The sequence below is a fragment of the Oncorhynchus masou genome, chromosome 27 (genome assembly GCF_036934945.1).
Source record: "Oncorhynchus masou masou isolate Uvic2021 chromosome 27, UVic_Omas_1.1, whole genome shotgun sequence".
Taxonomy (NCBI): Eukaryota; Metazoa; Chordata; class Actinopteri; order Salmoniformes; family Salmonidae; genus Oncorhynchus; species Oncorhynchus masou.
In genome coordinates, this window is record NC_088238.1 from 16,806,307 (window position 1) to 16,826,754 (window position 20,448).

The following is a 20,448-nucleotide window of genomic DNA, read 5'->3' on the forward strand; positions in this document are numbered from 1 at the left end:
ATTGTTACAAGCTTTATGGAAAACTCCTTTTATTTCTAGAAATCATATCAAAATGATTTTCTTTGTAATTCGTAACAGGTTGCAACCCATCAATTTGTCGCCATAGATGAGATTACCTTAGGAAATCTTACTGGAAGCATGAAAGATCACCCATGTCCCTACAGCAGTAGTTGATCCATTCAGTACTGTCATTTTGTTCATACCGAGTAGCAGGAGACAGTATCTGTCCAACTTGGCTTGGCTCTTTGATGACATACCAGGAATGGATTCAACATTACTGTGTGTCATATCAGCTATGATTCAATGTGCACAGTTCTCATCCAGGTTGAAGGTTTTTCAATTATGGATGTTTGTTGACCCAATCAGAGCTGAATCTTCACAACTTTTTCCACAATGGGAGATGTGAAAATGTGTGTTCATTAGGCACCAAATGGAAGAAAACACTGAAACAGGGCTGAACTCCAATAAGAAATGCGTTTTTCCTATTGCAAAATGTTTTAACCTTCCCGTTGTGAGACCGAATGAACATGACCCAGGTTATGCTTGCAGATGTCAAGTTGAGAATGTCTAATGCTGATGAGTTGGCTCAGAAGGCGTTGATGAAGCTGAAGTAGGCGTTGAGAAAGCCAGTTGGGTCCTCCAGCTGGGGATAATGGCTGATGTGTTCATCTAGAACCGACACAGTAGACCTCTGCACCAGTTTCCTGAAGGAAAGGGACAACATTGGGTTGGGAGGGACAAGGAATACTTGCTTTCTGTAATACCCAAATGAATGATGGGGGATATATTCAGAAACCCAAATACTTTGTCTACTACTGTATATACAGAATTGAAGCATTTGTCTCGGGGCTCTAATCAATCAGTTCCCGTTTAGCCGACATCCGCAGAGTGGTGGAATGCATTAGCGCTGTCACACAAGCGTCTCCTAGCATTATACCTAAAGCGCATATTGCCATTGGCTGCACGAAATTACATGCAGCCTTGTTTACAATTCCGAACACTGGAATGTAAGATCTAGCTACAGAGCTATTAGGCTGATAGAAATGATTTTCAATTTGAGTGACATTTCTATATAGCCTACACTTTCTCGTTCTGGTCAGTCGCCTTCAATCGAGTCAGACGGGGGTTCAAATCTTCACTTTGGTTCTGCATAATTGTGGTGCCTTACATCAGTCTACAAATCCCACACAACTCAAGGTCAATGGTGGTGCATTGTCTTGATTCACAAGTAAGGTTCAAGTCTCTTTTCCCTCTCTGATGTGTTGGATTGAATGTTGAGTAACTTTGTTTTTTATTATATATATTTATATTTTTACTTCAATCTAAATCCTGCAGTGGCTGAGTGGAATTGTCACTGGCTTGCAGAGCAAGATAATGGTTCAAAACCCGAGTGGTTCTGTAGCTAAGGTTATAGCCTCAATATATCCTGTGGCACAGAGGCTGTCAGAAGGCTACAGACCGACCGGAACAAAGAACATGTTTTCTGCTTTTTCGGAGTACAACCTTATGTTGAAGGAGACAAAGACGTCATGAAAGATGGTGGCATAAGAGAAAGATGTCTGCCTCAGTGTCCATGGGGAAAGACTTGGCAGGGACCGTAAGATATCCAGGGGTGGTAATTAGCAGTGCGAAGCGTTGGTTGGACAAATGGTGAGAGAGTCAAAAGAAGGATCTATCCAGATGGGTCCTAAAGACATGATCAAACCGGACCAGCTGAAACTCCAGCAACTGACAAGTTCAAGTATGGTGGTGGAGGAAGGTAGCAACCGAGAGGGGAGAAGTGAGTAGAGTTTAAGGCAAGCAAAAGCAAAGACTAAATATATATTTTTAAGATTTAACCATGGTGTTTCTGGTGAATTATTACATAGCCATCTGCAGTGACAATTACTGTTAGTACGATAAACTGCTCTGACAAAGAGTGCATTTAACATTCTACACAACCTATGAACAGAGATTTGAGGCCAAAAATACTTCTACAATATACTTTCTGGGCTTGAATACCCTTCCTGGTAGTTTTGCAGACATTAGAAGGAATGCACAGGCTTGTGCTCCAACAACAAGAGAAGAGGTACTACCTTATGTACCTTACTACAAAATAAAGACTCGACACGCCATAGAAAGTGTATTAAAGTAATATCACGTTTTAGACGTCAACGAAACATTGGATCCTATTTCAGTTGAATGCATTCAGTAGTACAACTGACTAGGTATCCCCTTTTCCCTGATTTCAGACAGGAAAAAACAGGAGTACATTGTGCCTCAGACACTCACTAAACACCCCCATCATGTGGTTGTACATGATACTACAGCTCTTCATATGGAAAGACAGCATTTACCATGCAAGCTCAACCCGAGCAAAACTCATTGAATATTCCTACACTCACAAATGTAACTACCCAATGCAACTGAATGGAAATGATCCAGTGCATGTGAATGAAACTCTCACTAACACCTTAAATAACTCAATGCATGTCAATTGGATAAGAGTATGGAAGAGGTGCACTTACTGGTAAAGGAAGATGAATTGGGGGTGAGGGTTGACTGGATCCAGGGGTCCATAGATCATATGAACTGAAAGACAAGGAGGTAGAGAGATCACGTGGAGGAGTGGGATTCCATGAACTTAAAATAAAAATGTTTTTAGCCTACCCATGACAGGTTAGTCAATTAGCATCTAAATCCACATTCTCATAACGATCAAATGTTACAATGCATCTAGTGATGACACACCAAAACGCTTCAGGGTGAGATGTTGAACAGGATTCAATGGGATGGGGACCATGTGTAGTAGGGAGGGAGGTGTGGATCACACCGTTCACGCCACTACCAGCTAACCTTAATGGGGCACAGATGGGCTAATAAACTCCTGGGAGGTATTAGTCTGCTAAGTAGCTTAGCATCACTGACTGACTCGCTGGTCACCTCAGTCTAAACCAGAGGGGAGTTTTACAGCTTACAGTCACTGTACAACGGCATTCAGAAGTGTACTAACTGACATGACACTGTAACTTGTTTTTGTGCAGTTTCATAGTAGGCACAAACCTACCTATTGCAGGAAATCAACATCAACAGATAGAACAGCAGTGATGGAGTTGAATGAATGACAGACAGTACATCATTATCTTAAACATCAACAGAACAGCAGTGGTGGAGTTGAATTAATGACAGACAGTACATCATTATCTTAAAACTTCCTGCCATTGACCTTCTATCATTACAGTACCTTCAGAAAGGATTCAGTCCTTGACTATTTACACATTTGTCTTGTGTTTCATGCGATTAAAATAGGTTGGTCATTTTTTTTGTCAACGAACTATCCAACATACTGTAATGTTAAAGTGGGGGGTGGTAATGGAAAATAAACAGTAATATATTTGGATAAGAAAGGTATTCAACCCCCTGAGTCAATATATGCTAGGATCACCTTTGGCAGTGATTACAGCTGTGAGTCTTTCTGGGTCTGTCTAAAAGCTTGCAAACCTGGATTATACAATATTTGTCCATTATTCTTTTAAAAATTCTTCAAGCTCAGTCAAGTTCGATGTTGATCATTGCTAGACAGCCATTTTCAAGTCTTGCCATAGATTTTCAAGTCGATTTAAGTCAAAACTATAACTAGGCCACTCAGGAACATTCAATGTCATCTTGGTAAGTAACTCCAGTGTATATTTGGCCTTTTATTTTAGTTTATTGTCCTGCTGAAAGGTGGATTTGTCTCCCAGTGTCTGTTAGAAAGCAGACTGAGTCAGGTATTCCTCGAGGATTTGGCCTGTGCATAGCTCTTACATTTTTTTTTCATATCCTAAAAAACTCCCTTGTCCTTGCCGATGACAAGCATATGCAGACATGTTTGAAAATATGAAGAGTGGTACTCGGTGATGTGTTGGCTTTAGCCCAAAAGTAATGCTTTGTATTCTGGACAAAAAGTTCATTTCTTTGCCACATCTTTTGCAGTATTACTTTAGTGTCTTATTGCATTATTGCAAACAGGATGCATTTTGAAATATTGTTATTCTTAACAGACTTCCTTGTTTTCACGCTGTAATTTTGGTTAGCATTGTGGAGTAACTACAGTGTTTTTGAGCCATACTCAGTTTTCACCTATCACAGCCATTTACTCTAACTAGTTTAAAAATCCCCATTGGCCTCATGTTGAAATCCCTGAGCGGTTTCCTTCCTGTTCATCAACCAAATTACGAAGGACTTTGTACCTTTGGTAGTGACTGGGTGTACTGATACACCATCCAAAGTGTGATTAATAACTTCACCGTGCTCAAAAGGGGTAATCAAAGTCTGCTTTAAAAAAAAAATAATCTTAATCTACCAATAGGCTTTCCAATGCCTCCCTGGTCCTTGTTGTTGAATTTGTGCTTGAAATTCACTGTTCGACTGAGGAACCTTATAGATAATTGTGTGTGTGGTGTACAGAGACGGGGTAGTCACTCAAAAATCATGTTACCACCATTATTGCACACAGAGTTAGTCCTTGCAACTTATTATCTGACTTGTTAGGCACATTGTTATTCTTTACGTTATTTAGGCTTGTCATAACAAAGGGATTGGGGTATTGCGTGTATATCAGTGACACAAAATCTACATTTAATCCATTTTAAATTCAGGCTGTAACAACAAAATGTGGAAAAAGTCAAGGGGTTTGAATACTTTCTGAAGACACAGTATATCACTCATCTCTGAGATTATATCATTTTTTGTTTTCATTCAGTTATCAAAGGTTCAATCATAACTTGAGACACTCTAGTGTAACAAACTTCACATAAACCGGGCATTGATGTTTCAATCCTTGCTCAGCAACTAGACAGACAGTACTCACCAGGGATGAAAGTAGAGGTGAGAGCACCAACCCATCTGTCTCGGTGCTCGTCCCTCTGGTTAATAAACTGCAGGATACTAGGAGAAGGGATATGCAATCTTATTACCATCACTATTAATCACAGATCAATCACTTTTATCCATCACTGTATAGGAAGAAATGGGAAACTAGCTTCATGCTAATAAATTATATCAAATGAAAAGTACAAGGGTTGACAACATAATCTATGCTGGTGGAAACAATTATGTTTATATACAGTACGTTAGAATTTAGATGGGAAATGTGCACATTTATTCAGTGCAATTTGGTTGGGTTACAATCATTTTTTGAAATCAATTTCTTTCACCTATAACAATGTATCAAATAACACCAAATTTGACTAACCATGTTAGTTTGAAATGAGTCAGTGTTCTGTCTAGTGACTACTCTATTCCGTATGTATAGGTATTTAACTAGTGAGGTCTGAACAGTGTATGGTACAGTACCTGTCCATGACCAGGTTCCCATCATTGAAGCGGACCCCTGTCCACATGTCCAAGAACTCAGCGTCTGTGGGCTGGGTGTAAGGACCAAACACGTCCCCAAGCCTGACATGAAACCAAGAGTAAACAGGGTAAATGCTACATCTTTACAGTACATGAAATATGTTCACTCACAACACAGCTGAGTGCTGGTTAGGTCATCCTCCATGTTTTTATTCAGTTTGTTTCGTCAGCTATGCTTTGCAGCGAATATAAATACCTTCATAATATTTAAATAAAATGTATTCATCTATGAAAGAGTAAAAATGGTTGAGGGGTTTATAATTTAGCTGAATGGACATAACTAGAGATGTACTATTTGTGCCAAGTGAACTTGCCAACGATGTTCTTACTGTAAATATGTAATTACGGTTACACGCACACATTAATGCGGTTATTGCGGATAGTCATTAACATAATAGTTCGATTCAAACGTTTACATGCTTTGCAAGAATAACGATTTCTCTAATAATCATGTTTACATGGACAAGTCTGGAATCAGGTTACCCGATGGCACTCTGACAAATGCAGAAAATCGCTAATCAAAATAAACGTTCTACCACCGCGACCACGTTATTTTTGGGAAGCATATTTGACATATAAAGCTTGTATGTGAAAACTACTTCTGAAGCCGAAACCACAGACACATGCCGTCAAAATTTGTAGCCCTTGTGTGTTCCTTTTGATTAACCCTATGCCCTACAGGAGTTACCGCACATGCCTACTCTAAACAGTTATGTTAGCTCACGAATGTGAGGAGTTGTTGCTAATACACCGGAGCAGATTTTAAAGAATTTATCTTGTCTCATTCTTTCTACAGAAGTATTCTCTCTTGAAATCAGAGTCCCTCGTGTTTTCTAGCCTGCCAAAGCTAAATTATATTCCTGTTATGAAAATCAACACAGGTAGGCATAAAGTTACTTTTCAATGTGCATTATTTGGCACTGGCAGTTAAATGTAACACTAAGGGTGTGTTCATAAATTCACTCGAGCTATCTACTTCGATTTCAGAGCGCTCTTGTCTGAGTGCCAGAGCGCAGGATAATATGGCCGGTGCCAGTAAATGTCGGCAAAAAAGGCGTAATTAAATTGTTGCAGGAAACATGATAACATGAAAACAGCAAAACCAGCTCTGCTAGGGCGAGTAAAAAGGTCAGAGTGAGGCTCTCATTTTTGTCTGGAAGTAGCTAGCAATCTAGCCAACGGCTTGGGTGCTTGACTGCCGTTGTGAGGTCAGAACGCTTGGATCAACCCTACTCCTCGGCCAGAGCGTCCAGTGTGCGCTCTGAATACTCAGAGAGCGAAACGCTCTGAATTTACTAACGGACGATCTGACAATGCTCTGAATTTACTAACGCCCAGAGCGCACTCTGAGTGAATTTACGAACGCACCGTCAATAGACACTTTGGGCGTGTTCGTAAATTCCATCTGGAGTGCCAGAGTGCGCTCTGGGCGTTCATAAACACACAACGTTGTCACATTGTGACAAACAGAGTAAAGTGTTTACATGACTATTGCATAATCTGCCTACTGCCAGAACTTGTAACTTTAATATTGATGTATAACTGTGCATGTAAAGGTAATGTATTTGACTGCAGATCATTCAAAAAACACAATGAAAAAATGATCAATGACTGAGCCCCTTGCTGCAACGCTGTTAGCTTGAGCTCATGTGTCCCTTCTGTGTCCACGTTAAAGATTCAAGAGATGTGTACAGTAGGAGGAAACGTATACAGTATGTGAGAACACAGGCATGTACCCTTTAGAGAACACCATGTAGTTGGTCAGACGGGTCAGCACTGGAGAGAGGAAGCTGGAGTCCTTGAGGAGCTGTGTGGGAGACAGCATGGCGATGATCCAACAGAACAACAAAAAGCAGTCATAATGCTCAGAGAACAGTCAGATAATCCAGAATAGTACATGTTGACTAACCTTCTGAAGGAATCTGGGATGGTGTGTTTCTGGGAATATTCCTGTTCAAGAAAAAAATGTTTTTTTTAAACTTATATTAAATATTTCATAATCAAACATGGCAAGTTAACAGTAAGACAAAGGAAATCAAAGCAATGTGTCACTGTCTTGAAGTTCTTGGCCGGTAATCTACTTTGTACACATATGAAGTGAGTTTGAGGGGTAAGAGTTTAGGGTAGGGACATCCCAAGGATTCCGGATAGCACTAACTCATAGGAAACTATTGCGGTATAGTGTGTATGACTCGGAGTAGAGGAATTTGTAAGAACAGAAAACACAAGTCTTTTCTCCTCACTTCACCAGTACTGTTCATTGGGTATCATGGCTGCTCGTACTGGCTCAGGGTAAGATGGTGGCAAGAGCAACGTTACTTTCATCACATTGAGTATGTTGTTTAACGGTCAACCTCTGTCTGTAGGTGTCTCCTTGCTTTGCTGACCTGTTCATTGTTATCCTTATCAACAAGGTAAGAGCAACATTAAAGTACTGTTTGCTTGAATTGTCTTTGGATGTTTTATTTTTATCTGAAGTTAATGTTTCGTTTGTTGCTTCCCCAGTTTATAGGACTGTCTTTCTCCACCCTCTTCGAGCACGGCACAAGTCGTCTATGAGAAAGACACTAGTCGTCTATGAGCACGGCACGAGTCGTCTATGAGAAAGACACTAGTCGTCTATGAGCACGGCACTAGTCGTCTATGAGAAAGACACTAGTCGTCTATGAGCACGGCACTAGTCTATGAGCACGGCACGAGTCTATGAGAAAGACACTAGTCGTCTATGAGCACGGCACTAGTCGTCTATGAGAAAGACACTAGTCGTCTATGAGCACAGCACGAGTCGTCTACGAGAAAGACACTAGTCGTCTATGAGCACGGCACTAGTCGTCTATGAGAAAGACACTAGTCGTCTATGAGCACGGCACTAGTCGTCTATGAGAAAGACACTAGTCGTCTATGAGCACGGCACTAGTCGTCTATGAGAAAGACACTAGTCGTCTATGAGCACGGCACTAGTCGTCTATGAGAAAGACACTAGTCGTCTATGAGCACGGCACTAGTCGTCTATGAGAAAGACACTAGTCGTCTATGAGCACGGCACGAGTCGTCTATGAGAAAGACACTAGTCGTCTATGAGCACGGCACTAGTCGTCTATGAGAAAGACACTAGTCGTCTATGAGCACGGCACTAGTCGTCTACGAGAAAGACACTAGTCGTCTATGAGCACGGCACTAGTCGTCTATGAGCACGGCACTAGTCGTCTATGAGAAAGACTCGAGTCGGAGCGACACCGACAAGCATATGCTGCCCCCCTCTCCTCCTGAGACTGAAGGCTCTATTCCCGTTCCATACCGACTAGCTGGTGTCAGCTCCAGCAGGTTCAGGAAGAGCCTGAAGCCTGTCTTTCCAGGGTGGAGAAGACCCTTTAGTGCACCATTGGTGCCCTGGCTCTATCAAGATTCCTTGGCATGAGCAGAACAACCAAATTTGATTTGTCACATACACATGGTTAGCAGATGTTAATGCGAGTGTCGCGAAATGCTTGCGCTTCTAGTTCTGACAATGCAGTATTAACCAACTAGTAACCTAACAATTTCACAACAACTACCTTATACCCACACAGGTGTAAAGGGATGAATAATATGTACATACAGATATATAAATGAGTGATGGTACAGAATGGCATAGGCAAGATGTAGTAGAGTAAAGTAGGGTATGTAAACATTATATTAAGTGGCATTGTTTAAAGTGGCTAGTGATACATTTTTTCCATACATTTTTCCATTATTAAAGTGGCTAGAGATGAGTCAGTATGTTGGCAGCAGCCTTTCAATGTTAGTGATGGCTGCTTAACAGTGTGATGGCCTTGAGATAGAAGCTGTTTATCAGTATCTCAGTCCCAGCTTTGATGCACCTGTATTGACCTCGCCTTCTAGATGATAGCGGGGTGAACAGGCAGTGGCTTGGGTGGTTGTTGTCCTTGATGATCTTTATGGCCTTCCTGTGACATCGGGTGCTGTAGGTGTCCTGGAGGGCAGGTAGTTTGCCCCCGGTGATGCGTTGTGCAGACCTCACTACCCTCTGGAGAGCCTTACGGTTATGGGTGGAGCAGTTGCCGTACCAGGCGGTGATACAGCCTGACAGGATGCTCTCGATTGTGCGTCTGTAAAAGTTTGAGTGCTTTTGGTGACAAGCCGAATTCCTCCTAAGGTTGACGAGGCGCTGCAGCGCCTTCTTCACCACGCTGTCTGTGTGGGTGGACCAATTCAGTTTGTCCGTGATGTGAACGCCGAGGAACTTAACTCACTACCCTCTCCACTACTGTCCCGTCGATGTGGATAGGGGGGTGCTCCCTCTGCTGTTTCCTGAAGTCCACGATAATCTCCTTTGTTTTGTTGACGTTGAGTGTGAGGTTATTTTCCTGACACCACACTCCGAGGGCCCTCACCTCCTCCCTGTAGGCCGTCTCGTCGTTGTTGATAATCAAGCCTACCACTGTAGTGTGGTCTGCAAACTTGATGATTGAATTGGAGGCATGCATGGCCACGCAGTCATGGGTGAACAGGGAGTACAGAAGAGGGCTCAGAACACACCCTTGTGGGGCCCCAGTGTTGAGGATCAGCGGGGTGGAGATGTTGTTACCTACTCTCACCACCTGGGGGCGGCCCGTCAGGAAGTCCAGTACCCAGTTGCACAGGGCGGGGTCGAGACCCATCAAGCTTGATGACGAGTTTGGAGGGTACTATGGTGTTAAATGCTGAGCTGTAGTCGATAAACAGCATTCTCATAGGTATTCCACTTGTCCAGATGGGTTAGGGCAGTGTGCAGTGTGGTTGCGATTGCGTCGTCTGTGGACCTATTGGGGCGGTAAGCAAATTGGAGTGGGTCTAGGGAGTCAGGTAGGGTGGAGGTTATATGGTCCTTGACTAGTCTCTCAAAGCACTTCATGATGACGGAAGTGAGTGCTTAGTTGTTTAGCTCAGTTAGCTTTCTTGGGAACAGGAACAATGGTGGCCCTCTTGAAGCATGTGGGAACAGCAGACTGGGTTAAGGATTGATTGAATATGTCTGTAAACACACCAGCCAGCTGGTCTGCGCATGCTCTAAGGACGCGGCTGGGGATGCCGTCTGGGCCTGCAGCCTTGCGAGGTTTAACACGTTTAAATGTTTTTCTCACGTCGGCTGCAGTGAAGGAGAGTCCGCAGGTTTTGGTAGCGGGCTGTGTCAGTGGCGCTGTATTGTCCTCAAATCGAGCAAAGAAGTTGTTTAGTCTGTCTGGGAGCAAGACATCCTGGTCCGCGACGGGGCTGGTTTTCTTTTTGTAATCCGTGATTGACTGTAGACCCTGCCACATACCTCTTGTGTCTGAGCCGTTGAATTGTGATTGTACTTTGTCTCTATACTGACGCTTAGCTTGTTTGATTGCCTTGCGGAGGGAATAGCAACACTGTTTGTATTCGGTCATGTTTCCGGTCACCTTGCCCTGGTTAAAAGCAGTGGTTCGCGCTTTCAGTTTCGTGTGAATGCTGCCATCAATCCACGGTTTCTGGTTTGGGAATGTTTTAATAGTTGCTGTGGGTACGACATCGCCAATGCACTTGCTAATAAAGTCACTCACCGACTCAGCGTATTCGTCAATGTTGTTGTTTGACGCAATGCGGAACATATCCCAATCCACGTGATCGAAGCAATCCTGAAGCGTGGAATCAGCTTGGTCGGACCAGCGTTGAACAGACCTGAGTGCGGGAGCTTCTTGTTTTAATCTCTGTCTGTAGGCAGGGAGCAACAAAATGGAGTCGTGGTCAGCTTTTCCGAAAGAAGGGCGGGGGAGGGCCTTGTATGCGTTGCAGAAGTTAGAATAACAATGATCCAGGGTTTTACCAGCCCTGGTAGCACAATCGATATGCTGATAGAATTTAAGGAGTCTTGTTTTCAGATTAGCCTTGTTAAAATCCCCAGCTACAATGAATGCAGCCTCAGGATATGTGGTTTCCAGTTTACAAAGTCAAATAAAGTTAGTTTAGGGCCATCGATGTGTCTGCTTGGGGGGGAATATATGTGTCTGTGATTATAATCGACGAGAATTCTCTTGATAGATAATGCGGTCAACATTTGATAGTGAGGAATTCTAAGTCAGGTGAACAGAAGGACTTGAGTTCCTGTATGTTGTTATGATCACACCACGTCTCGTTAATCATAAGGCATACCCCCCCGCCCCTCTTCTTACCAGAAAGATGCTTGTTTCTGTCGGCGCGATGCGTGAAGAAACCAGCTGGCTCTACCGACTCCGATAGCGTGTCTCGAGTGAGCCATGTTTCCGTGAAGCAAAGAACGTTACAGTCTCTGATGTCTCTCTGGAATGCTACCCTTGCTCGGATTTCATCAACCTTGTTGTCATGAGACTGGACATTGGCGAGTAGTATGCTCGTCTCCGGAGCCTGACCAGAAGACCGCTTCGTCTGCCCCTTTTACGGCGTCGTTGTTTTGTTCGCTGGCTGGGATCCGATCCATTGTCCTGGGTGGTGGGCAAAACAGAGGATCCGCTTCGGGAGAGTCGTATTCCTGGTCGTAATGATGGTGAGTTGACGTTGCTCTTGTATCCAGTAGTTCCTCCCAACTGTATGTAATAAAACCTAAGATTTCCTGGGGAGCAATGTAAGAAATAACACGTAAAAAAAATAAAATACTGCATAGTTTCCTAGGAACGCGAAGCGAGGCGGCCATCTCTGTCGGCGCCGGGATGTTTCCAGGAACCAGCAGTAAGGTTCTGATATCTTCTGGTTTATGTTCATGATTTCTTAGTGTTGACCCAACTTCATGAATAATGTTTCTTGTTGGCTACAACAAGGTTCTTCCCAGGCTAAGGGTGGTGTCTGGTTGGAGTCTTCCCAGGCTAAGGGTGGTGTCTGGTTGGAGTCTTCCCAGGGTGTATTTGTCTGGGTACCATCAGTATGGCTACTAGGTAAGGTTGTTACATCTTTCTGATGTTGCAGCTTTAACACTTTTCTATTCCTGGCTCAGCAGCTCTGTATTAACCCGGATCCTGATATCATTTGGCTATGATGCTCTACAACTTTGAATACATTACTTTAAAATGTTTTTTGTCTGGCTTTCTTTGTCCATTTAAATGGTACATTTGACTTAAGTGTGGTTTATGCTACCTGTAGCCAATCAGGAAAAGGTCTGAAACTGTACTCTACCTCCATTGGACAAACAGAGGCTGTTGATGGTCAAGTGTCCAGTCCTGTTGTGGTCACTCCTGTGAGATACAAAGATGGGGAAGGGGTCAGTCAGGAGAAGCTCTACAGCCGCCATCATATTTCACCTTTCCTGTGTTGTTGAGTAATGGAAGGGGAAACATGACTATTGAGACGCAGCCCTATGATGTCAGAGTGCTTTCAGTGATGATGGTTCCTCCAGGATTGGCTTCCAAGCCCAACGTTGACCATTAGTGGGGGAAATGCAAACTGACACCGGCTCAATGTTTAGGGGCAACTTCATTCTACTTGGTGCAGCAGTGCAGAGCTCACCTGTAGAGCAGTTCCAGGGCCACAGTGTCTCCATAGTCATGGGAGAGCAGGTTGACCCTCTGCTCTGTCAGACCCAGGTGGGACACCAACGCCTCCACAACACTGGCCTGCTCAAAGATGGAGTAGCGGTGGGGCCTCTGTCAGGGAGAAAGGTCAGTCTAGGTGAGCACCTTAACTAGAACAAAATGTGCTTATTTGGATTTTTTTAAATTGTTAATGCAATTTTCCTACTGGTCTACTTTCCTGTAGTGTATAGGTTCGCATAACTTGCCTTTCCTCAGTTATTGGCAATTGTTTGCTTGCTTTGTCATTACAGTTGTACACAATAACCCACAAACAGTGTTGTCTCTCTCCCTGGCAGATTCCCTGGCATTCTAACCGATGCCTCAGACCGTTTCACCCCGAACTCGCCCACAATTCAAGTCTGTCATAGCCTGCGACTCACAGGTTTGTCACTGAAGCCAAAACCAAGAAAGTCCAGAGCAATGACACGGTTAAAGCGCCGATTCAGGGGCTCCCATATCTGTAAGACAGAAACAGAGCTGGCATTCAGACACCTGTCCAGATACCTGGGTCATGTTCATAAGGCATACAAAAATACATGAATCCAAAAAGGGATGCTTGTTTTCATGTCCGGTTGCAAAACCATTTGCTACGGTGTGCCCTATTGAACATGGCTCTGTTCACAATATACCATCTGAGAGTGTGGAATAAGAATTATCCCAGCAAACCAATTGATCTGTGCATAACATTTTTATAAATAAGCCCCTTTCTCTCATCAGCTTACCTTGTACCAGTCCAGGCTGGAGGTAGGGAAGCCATGGAGGAGAATGACCACATCAGAGCTGCCTACAGCACCATAGGTCTCTGGTAGAGGAAAAAGTCAAGCATACATATTATTCATCACGTACCATGACCTGCTAAACGCACCACGAAAATATGTTACATCGGTCAAAGGAAAGGGCTAAAACTGCTGCTTGGATCTTGTCATTGCAAAGAGCAAATGATGACTGATCTGAACATGGGCTCCAACTTCTAGCAGTCCAGACTGTTCACTGTACTGATGAAGGAGACACTAGATGGTTACAGTAGTCTGTACTGATGAAGGAGACACTAGATGGTTACAGTAGTCTGTACTGATGAAGGAGACACTAGATGGTTACAGTAGTCTGTACTGATGAAGGAGACACTAGATGGTTACAGTAGTCTGTACTGATGAAGGAGACACTAGATGGTTACAGTAGTCTGTACTGATGAAGGAGACACTAGATGGTTACAGTAGTCTGTACTGATGAAGGAGACACTAGATGGTTACAGTAGTCTGTACTGATGAAGGAGACACTAGATGGTTACAGTAGTCTGTACTGATGAAGGAGACACTAGATGGTTACAGTAGTCTGTACTGATGAAGGAGACACTAGATGGTTACAGTAGTCTGTACTGATGAAGGAGACACTAGATGGTTACAGTAGTCTGTACTGTACTGATGAAGGAGACACTAGATGGTTACAGTAGTCTGTACTGATGAAGGAGACACTAGATGGTTACAGTAGTCTGTACTGATGAAGGAGACACTAGATGGTTACAGTAGTCTGTACTGATGAAGGAGACACTAGATGGTTACAGTAGTCTGTACTGATGAAGGAGACACTAGATGGTTACAGTAGTCTGTACTGATGAAGGAGACACTAGATGGTTACAGTAGTCTGTACTGATGAAGGAGACACTAGATGGTTACAGTAGTCTGTACTGATGAAGGAGACACTATGATTACAGTAGTCTGTACTGATGAAGGAGACACTAGATGGTTACAGTAGTCTGTACTGATGAAGGAGACACTAGATGGTTACAGTAGTCTGTACTGATGAAGGAGACACTAGATGGTTACAGTAGTCTGTACTGATGAAGGAGACACTAGATGGTTACAGTAGTCTGTACTGATGAAGGAGACACTAGATGGTTACAGTAGTCTGTACTGATGAAGGAGATGAAGGAGACACTAGATGGTTACAGTAGTCTGTACTGATGAAGGAGACACTAGATGGTTACAGTAGTCTGTACTGATGAAGGAGACACTAGATGGTTACAGTAGTCTGTACTGATGAAGGAGACACTAGATGGTTACAGTAGTCTGTACTGATGAAGGAGACACTAGATGATTACAGTAGTCTGTACTGATGAAGGAGACACTAGATGATGAAGGAGACACTAGATGGTTACAGTAGTCTGTACTGATGAAGGAGACACTAGATGGTTACAGTAGTCTGTACTGATGAAGGAGATGAAGGAGACACTAGATGATTACAGTAGTCTGTACTGATGAAGGAGACACTAGATGGTTACAGTAGTCTGTACTGATGAAGGAGACACTAGATGGTTACAGTAGTCTGTACTGATGAAGGAGACACTAGATGGTTACAGTAGTCTGTACTGATGAAGGAGTAGTCACTAGATGGTTACAGTAGTCTGTACTGATGAAGGAGACACTAGATGGTTACAGTAGTCTGTACTAGATGAAGTAGTCTGTACTAGATGATGTTACAGTAGTCTGTACTGATGAAGGAGACACTAGATGGTTACAGTAGTCTGTACTGATGAAGGAGACACTAGATGGTTACAGTAGTCTGTACTGATGAAGGAGACACTAGATGGTTACAGTAGTCTGTACTGATGAAGGAGACACTAGATGGTTACAGTAGTCTGTACTGATGAAGGAGACACTAGATGGTTACAGTAGTCTGTACTGATGAAGGAGACACTAGATGGTTACAGTAGTCTGTACTGATGAAGGAGACACTAGATGGTTACAGTAGTCTGTACTGATGAAGGAGACACTAGATGGTTACTAGATGGTTACAGTAGTCTGTACTGATGAAGGAGACACTAGATGATAACAGTAGTCTGTACTGATGAAGGAGACACTAGATGGTTACAGTAGTCTGTACTGATGAAGGAGACACTAGATGGTTACAGTAGTCTGTACTGATGAAGGAGACACTAGATGATAACAGTAGTCTGTACTGATGAAGGAGACACTAGATGGTTACAGTAGTCTGTACTGATGAAGGAGACACTAGATGGTTACAGTAGTCTGTACTGATGAAGGAGACACTAGATGGTTACAGTAGTCTGTACTGATGAAGGAGACACTAGATGGTTACAGTAGTCTGTACTGATGAAGGAGACACTAGATGGTTACAGTAGTCTGTACTGATGAAGGAGACACTAGATGGTTACAGTAGTCTGTACTGATGAAGGAGACACTAGATGGTTACAGTAGTCTGTACTGATGAAGGAGACACTAGATGGTTACAGTAGATGATGAAGGAGACACTACAGTAGTCTGTACTGATGAAGGAGACACTAGATGGTTACAGTAGTCTGTACTGATGAAGGAGACACTAGATGGTTACAGTAGTCTGTACTGATGAAGGAGACACTAGATGGTTACAGTAGTCTGTACTGATGAAGGAGACACTAGATGGTTACAGTAGTCTGTACTGATGAAGGAGACACTAGATGGTTACAGTAGTCTGTACTGATGAAGGAGACACTAGATGGTTACAGTAGTCTGTACTGATGAAGGAGACACTAGATGGTTACAGTAGTCTGTACTGATGAAGGAGACACTAGATGGTTACAGTAGTCTGTACTGATGAAGGAGACACTAGATGGTTACAGTAGTCTGTACTGATGAAGGAGACACTAGATGGTTACAGTAGTCTGTACTGATGAAGGAGACACTAGATGGTTACAGTAGTCTGTACTGATGAAGGAGACACTAGATGGTTACAGTAGTCTGTACTGATGAAGGAGACACTAGATGGTTACAGTAGTCTGTACTGATGAAGGAGACACTAGATGGTTACAGTAGTCTGTACTGTACTGATGAAGGAGACACTAGATGGTTACAGTAGTCTGTACTGATGAAGGAGACACTAGATGGTTACAGTAGTCTGTACTGATGAAGGAGACACTAGATGGTTACAGTAGTCTGTACTGATGAAGGAGACACTAGATGGACACTGAGATGGTTACAGTACTGAGATAGATGGTTACAGTAGTCTGTACTGATGAAGGAGACACTAGATGGTTACAGTAGTCTGTACTGATGAAGGAGACACTAGATGGTTACAGTAGTCTGTACTGATGAAGGAGACACTAGATGGTTACAGTAGTCTGTACTGATGAAGGAGACACTAGATGGTTACAGTAGTCTGTACTGATGAAGGAGACACTAGATGGTTACAGTAGTCTGTACTGATGAAGGAGACACTAGATGGTTACAGTAGTCTGTACTGATGAAGGAGACACTAGATGGTTACAGTAGTCTGTACTGATGAAGGAGACACTAGATGGTTACAGTAGTCTGTACTGATGAAGGAGACACTAGATGGTTACAGTAGTCTGATGGTTACTGTCTGTACTGAAAGGAGACACTAGATGGTTACAGTAGTCTGTACTGATGAAGGAGACACTAGATGGTTACAGTAGTCTGTACTGATGAAGGAGACACTAGATGGTTACAGTAGTCTGTACTGATGAAGGAGACACTAGATGGTTACAGTAGTCTGTACTGATGAAGGAGACACTAGATGGTTACAGTAGTCTGTACTGATGAAGGAGACACTAGATGGTTACAGTAGTCTGTACTGATGAAGGAGACACTAGATGGTTACAGTAGTCTGTACTGATGAAGGAGACACTAGATGGTTAGTAGTCTGTACTGATGAAGGAGACACTAGATGGTTACAGTAGTCTGTACTGATGAAGGAGACACTAGATGGTTACAGTAGTCTGTACTGATGAAGGAGACACTAGATGGTTACAGTAGTCTGTACTGATGAAGGAGACACTAGATGGTTACAGTAGTCTGTACTGATGAAGGAGACACTAGATGATTACAGTAGTCTGTACTGATGAAGGAGACACTAGATGGTTACAGTAGTCTGTACTGATGAAGGAGACACTAGATGGTTACAGTAGTCTGTACTGATGAAGGAGACACTAGATGGTTACAGTAGTCTGTACTGATGAAGGAGACACTAGATGACTACAGTAGTCTGTACTGATGAAGGAGACACTATGATGATTATGAAGGAGACACTAGTAGTCTGTACTGATGAAGGAGACACTAGATGGTTACAGTAGTCTGTACTGATGAAGGAGACACTAGATGGTTACAGTAGTCTGTACTGATGAAGGAGACACTAGATGGTTACAGTAGTCTGCATCACTGCATGCATCTCAATAATGTAATGAGACGCTAATTAAAGCTCTGTTTCTTTATTTCGCCCACATTCATGTGTGACAACTGGACAGGTGAAATAAATGCCTACCCTGCTCCTGTCAATTAAATTGAATTAAATGTGCTTTATTGGCATGACTTAACAGAGTACATATTGCCAAAGCTTACTTTGGAGATTTACAATATTAACATAATTAAAATAATATTGTCAACGGGACAACAGTAACAACAATCAAGTGTCAAAATCAGCGTACATTGAACAATAACGTCATAGAGGACATGTGCAGATTGGTTGATCTATCAGACACTGTCCCTCATCTTATGTCAGGCAGCAATGTAGTGCATCTGCATCCTCCCCCAACAGGGCGGGGAGCCTCTTCTCCTCAGAGAGGGCTTTGAAACCTTGAATAAGGCTTTCAAATTTGGGGTAATTACACTCAAATTGTTATATATTTTCGACATTTTGTCAGGAAATGCAGCTCTGTGTCGGGTTTCGCTGTGGTTGCACATCCTTCCTCTACAGGGAGCCAGGTTTTCCTCTGTCTACCCTTCTCAATGGCAAGGCTGTGCTCACTGAGCCTGTACTTTGTCAAGGTTTTGATCAGAAACCATGCTTAAATAGTTTGCTGTGGTGTACTGTCAATTTAGGGCCAGATAGCACTGCATTTTGTTTTGTGCTTTGTGTTTCCCAATAAGTAATGTCATTTTGACTGTTGTAATTTGGTTTATTCTGATTGGATGTTCTGGTCCTGAGGCTTCAGTGTATTTGTAGAACAGGTTTGTGACCTCAGCCCCAGGAACAGCTGGATGAGGGGACTCTTGGCATTGCAGGGCTTGGTAATAATATGAGAGGGGGTCACTGTATTTTAGATGTTTCCAAAACTTAATTGCTCTTGTTTTTAGTTTGTATTATTAGTGGATATTGGTCTAATTCTGCCCTGCGTGCATTGTTTGTAGTTTTCCTCTGGACATGTTGGTGAATCTTACAGAACTCTGCATTCAGGTTTCAATGGGGTGTTTGTCCCATTGGGGGAAATCTTGTTTTGCAAGTGGACTCCACACTCGCTGCCATAATGTGCAATTGGTTCAATGACACATTCAATTAGTCTTTAAAAATCAGTACAGTGCACTACTATCAGGTATGTGCAGGAGATAGATGGATTCATAAGCAATTTCAAATGTATGATGTTTGGAGTATATAATCTGAATCAAATGAGAATACACCCTATCCCTCTATTCTACTCTTACTGATGCCAAATCTTACCCCTGTAGAATATATTGTTGCTCCTGAAAGTGAAGAATGCTCCGGCAGAGCGCCAGGTCAGAAGGGCTGGTGACAGTTGGGGAGGAGGGATGTGCAGGTAGACTGCCAGCAGAGGAATGCACAGCAAGCCCACAAGAAGCCACCATTCCTTCATCTTTCCTTTGGTAGGAGGGCCGGTCTCGCATTCCGCAATCTGGAAGACAACACTGGGGTCACGGCACGACATTTCATTTAGGCTTACTATCACCCTTTAACACGAATGGTCTATAATGTTGTGATAATGTCATGCGACACCCCGGTACTTACTGTCTATTCTTAAATTCTAGAAGCAATATATTCGGCAAAACTAGACTTTGGAATACCGTCAAAATAGTGGGCTACATGTAAACGTCACGGTCTCCTTGCAACAATAGGCTATACTATCATTATGTTTTAAAAATAAAGCATTAGCCTACCTCTTGGAAATGTGTCAATTCTTAACACTAAAATAACACTTCCGCCCGGGGCACTGTCAGTGCTGTACCTACCTACAGCCGAGTCGCGGTTCTGTCATTCCTATGTGCTCAGTGCGTCCGGATCACCTGGGTAGGTTTCGAACCTTGGCCCAGTGCACTGCATTAATGCAGGGTCGGGGAATTGTATTATTTTGTGGTGTCGCATGGAGAATTGCCAGGGTGCTTAGCGCTAAATCTTCAGGAGCCATCTGTCGGTGTGGATGTCCAATAAGCATGCCAATGATACATGCCACTTGTGTTTGAGGTTTTGTATTCGTGCGCCCCGTTCCAAATGTTCACTTTCATGTAACAAACCATATACTGATTTGAATATGACTATTACAATCAAAATTACACTAGGGAAAGCTACTCATCGCATGAATCAACGTAACAGCAGTGCAGAGGGAACGTAAGTTACCTTGCTGATTATCAGTGCCATAATCAATATCACTGACTGATTATTAAAAATGAGACAAGGCGAATGTGGTATATATGATGATTAAATAATCCTATATTTTTCTTCTCCATGCATGAGGAAATAACCTTGCTGCAGCCATACAGAGGACGAATTGTTAGTGGCGGGTTACTTG

At 42.9% G+C, this 20,448-nt stretch overlaps 1 protein-coding gene across 2 annotated transcripts; it reads right to left on the reverse strand.

The window, feature by feature from the left end:
- Positions 1-12: 12 nt before the first annotated feature.
- mest (mesoderm specific transcript) lies at positions 13-20,424 on the reverse strand. 2 transcript variants are annotated; one of them, XM_064939351.1, is made up of 12 exons: positions 19,892-20,424; positions 19,365-19,557; positions 13,640-13,719; positions 13,298-13,375; positions 12,853-12,989; positions 12,523-12,581; positions 7,286-7,326; positions 7,113-7,183; positions 5,317-5,418; positions 4,832-4,908; positions 2,508-2,571; positions 13-704 (listed from the first exon to the last, which is right to left on the reverse strand). In XM_064939351.1, the coding sequence occupies exons 2-12, from the start codon at positions 19,516-19,518 to the stop codon at positions 587-589; spliced, it is 981 nt and encodes a 326-aa protein (XP_064795423.1). In that variant the 5' UTR covers positions 19,519-19,557; positions 19,892-20,424; the 3' UTR covers positions 13-586. The 2 variants fall into 2 exon arrangements, with proteins under 2 accessions (XP_064795423.1, XP_064795424.1); XM_064939352.1 differs by having other exon boundaries at positions 19,820-19,892.
- Positions 20,425-20,448: the final 24 nt, after the last annotated feature.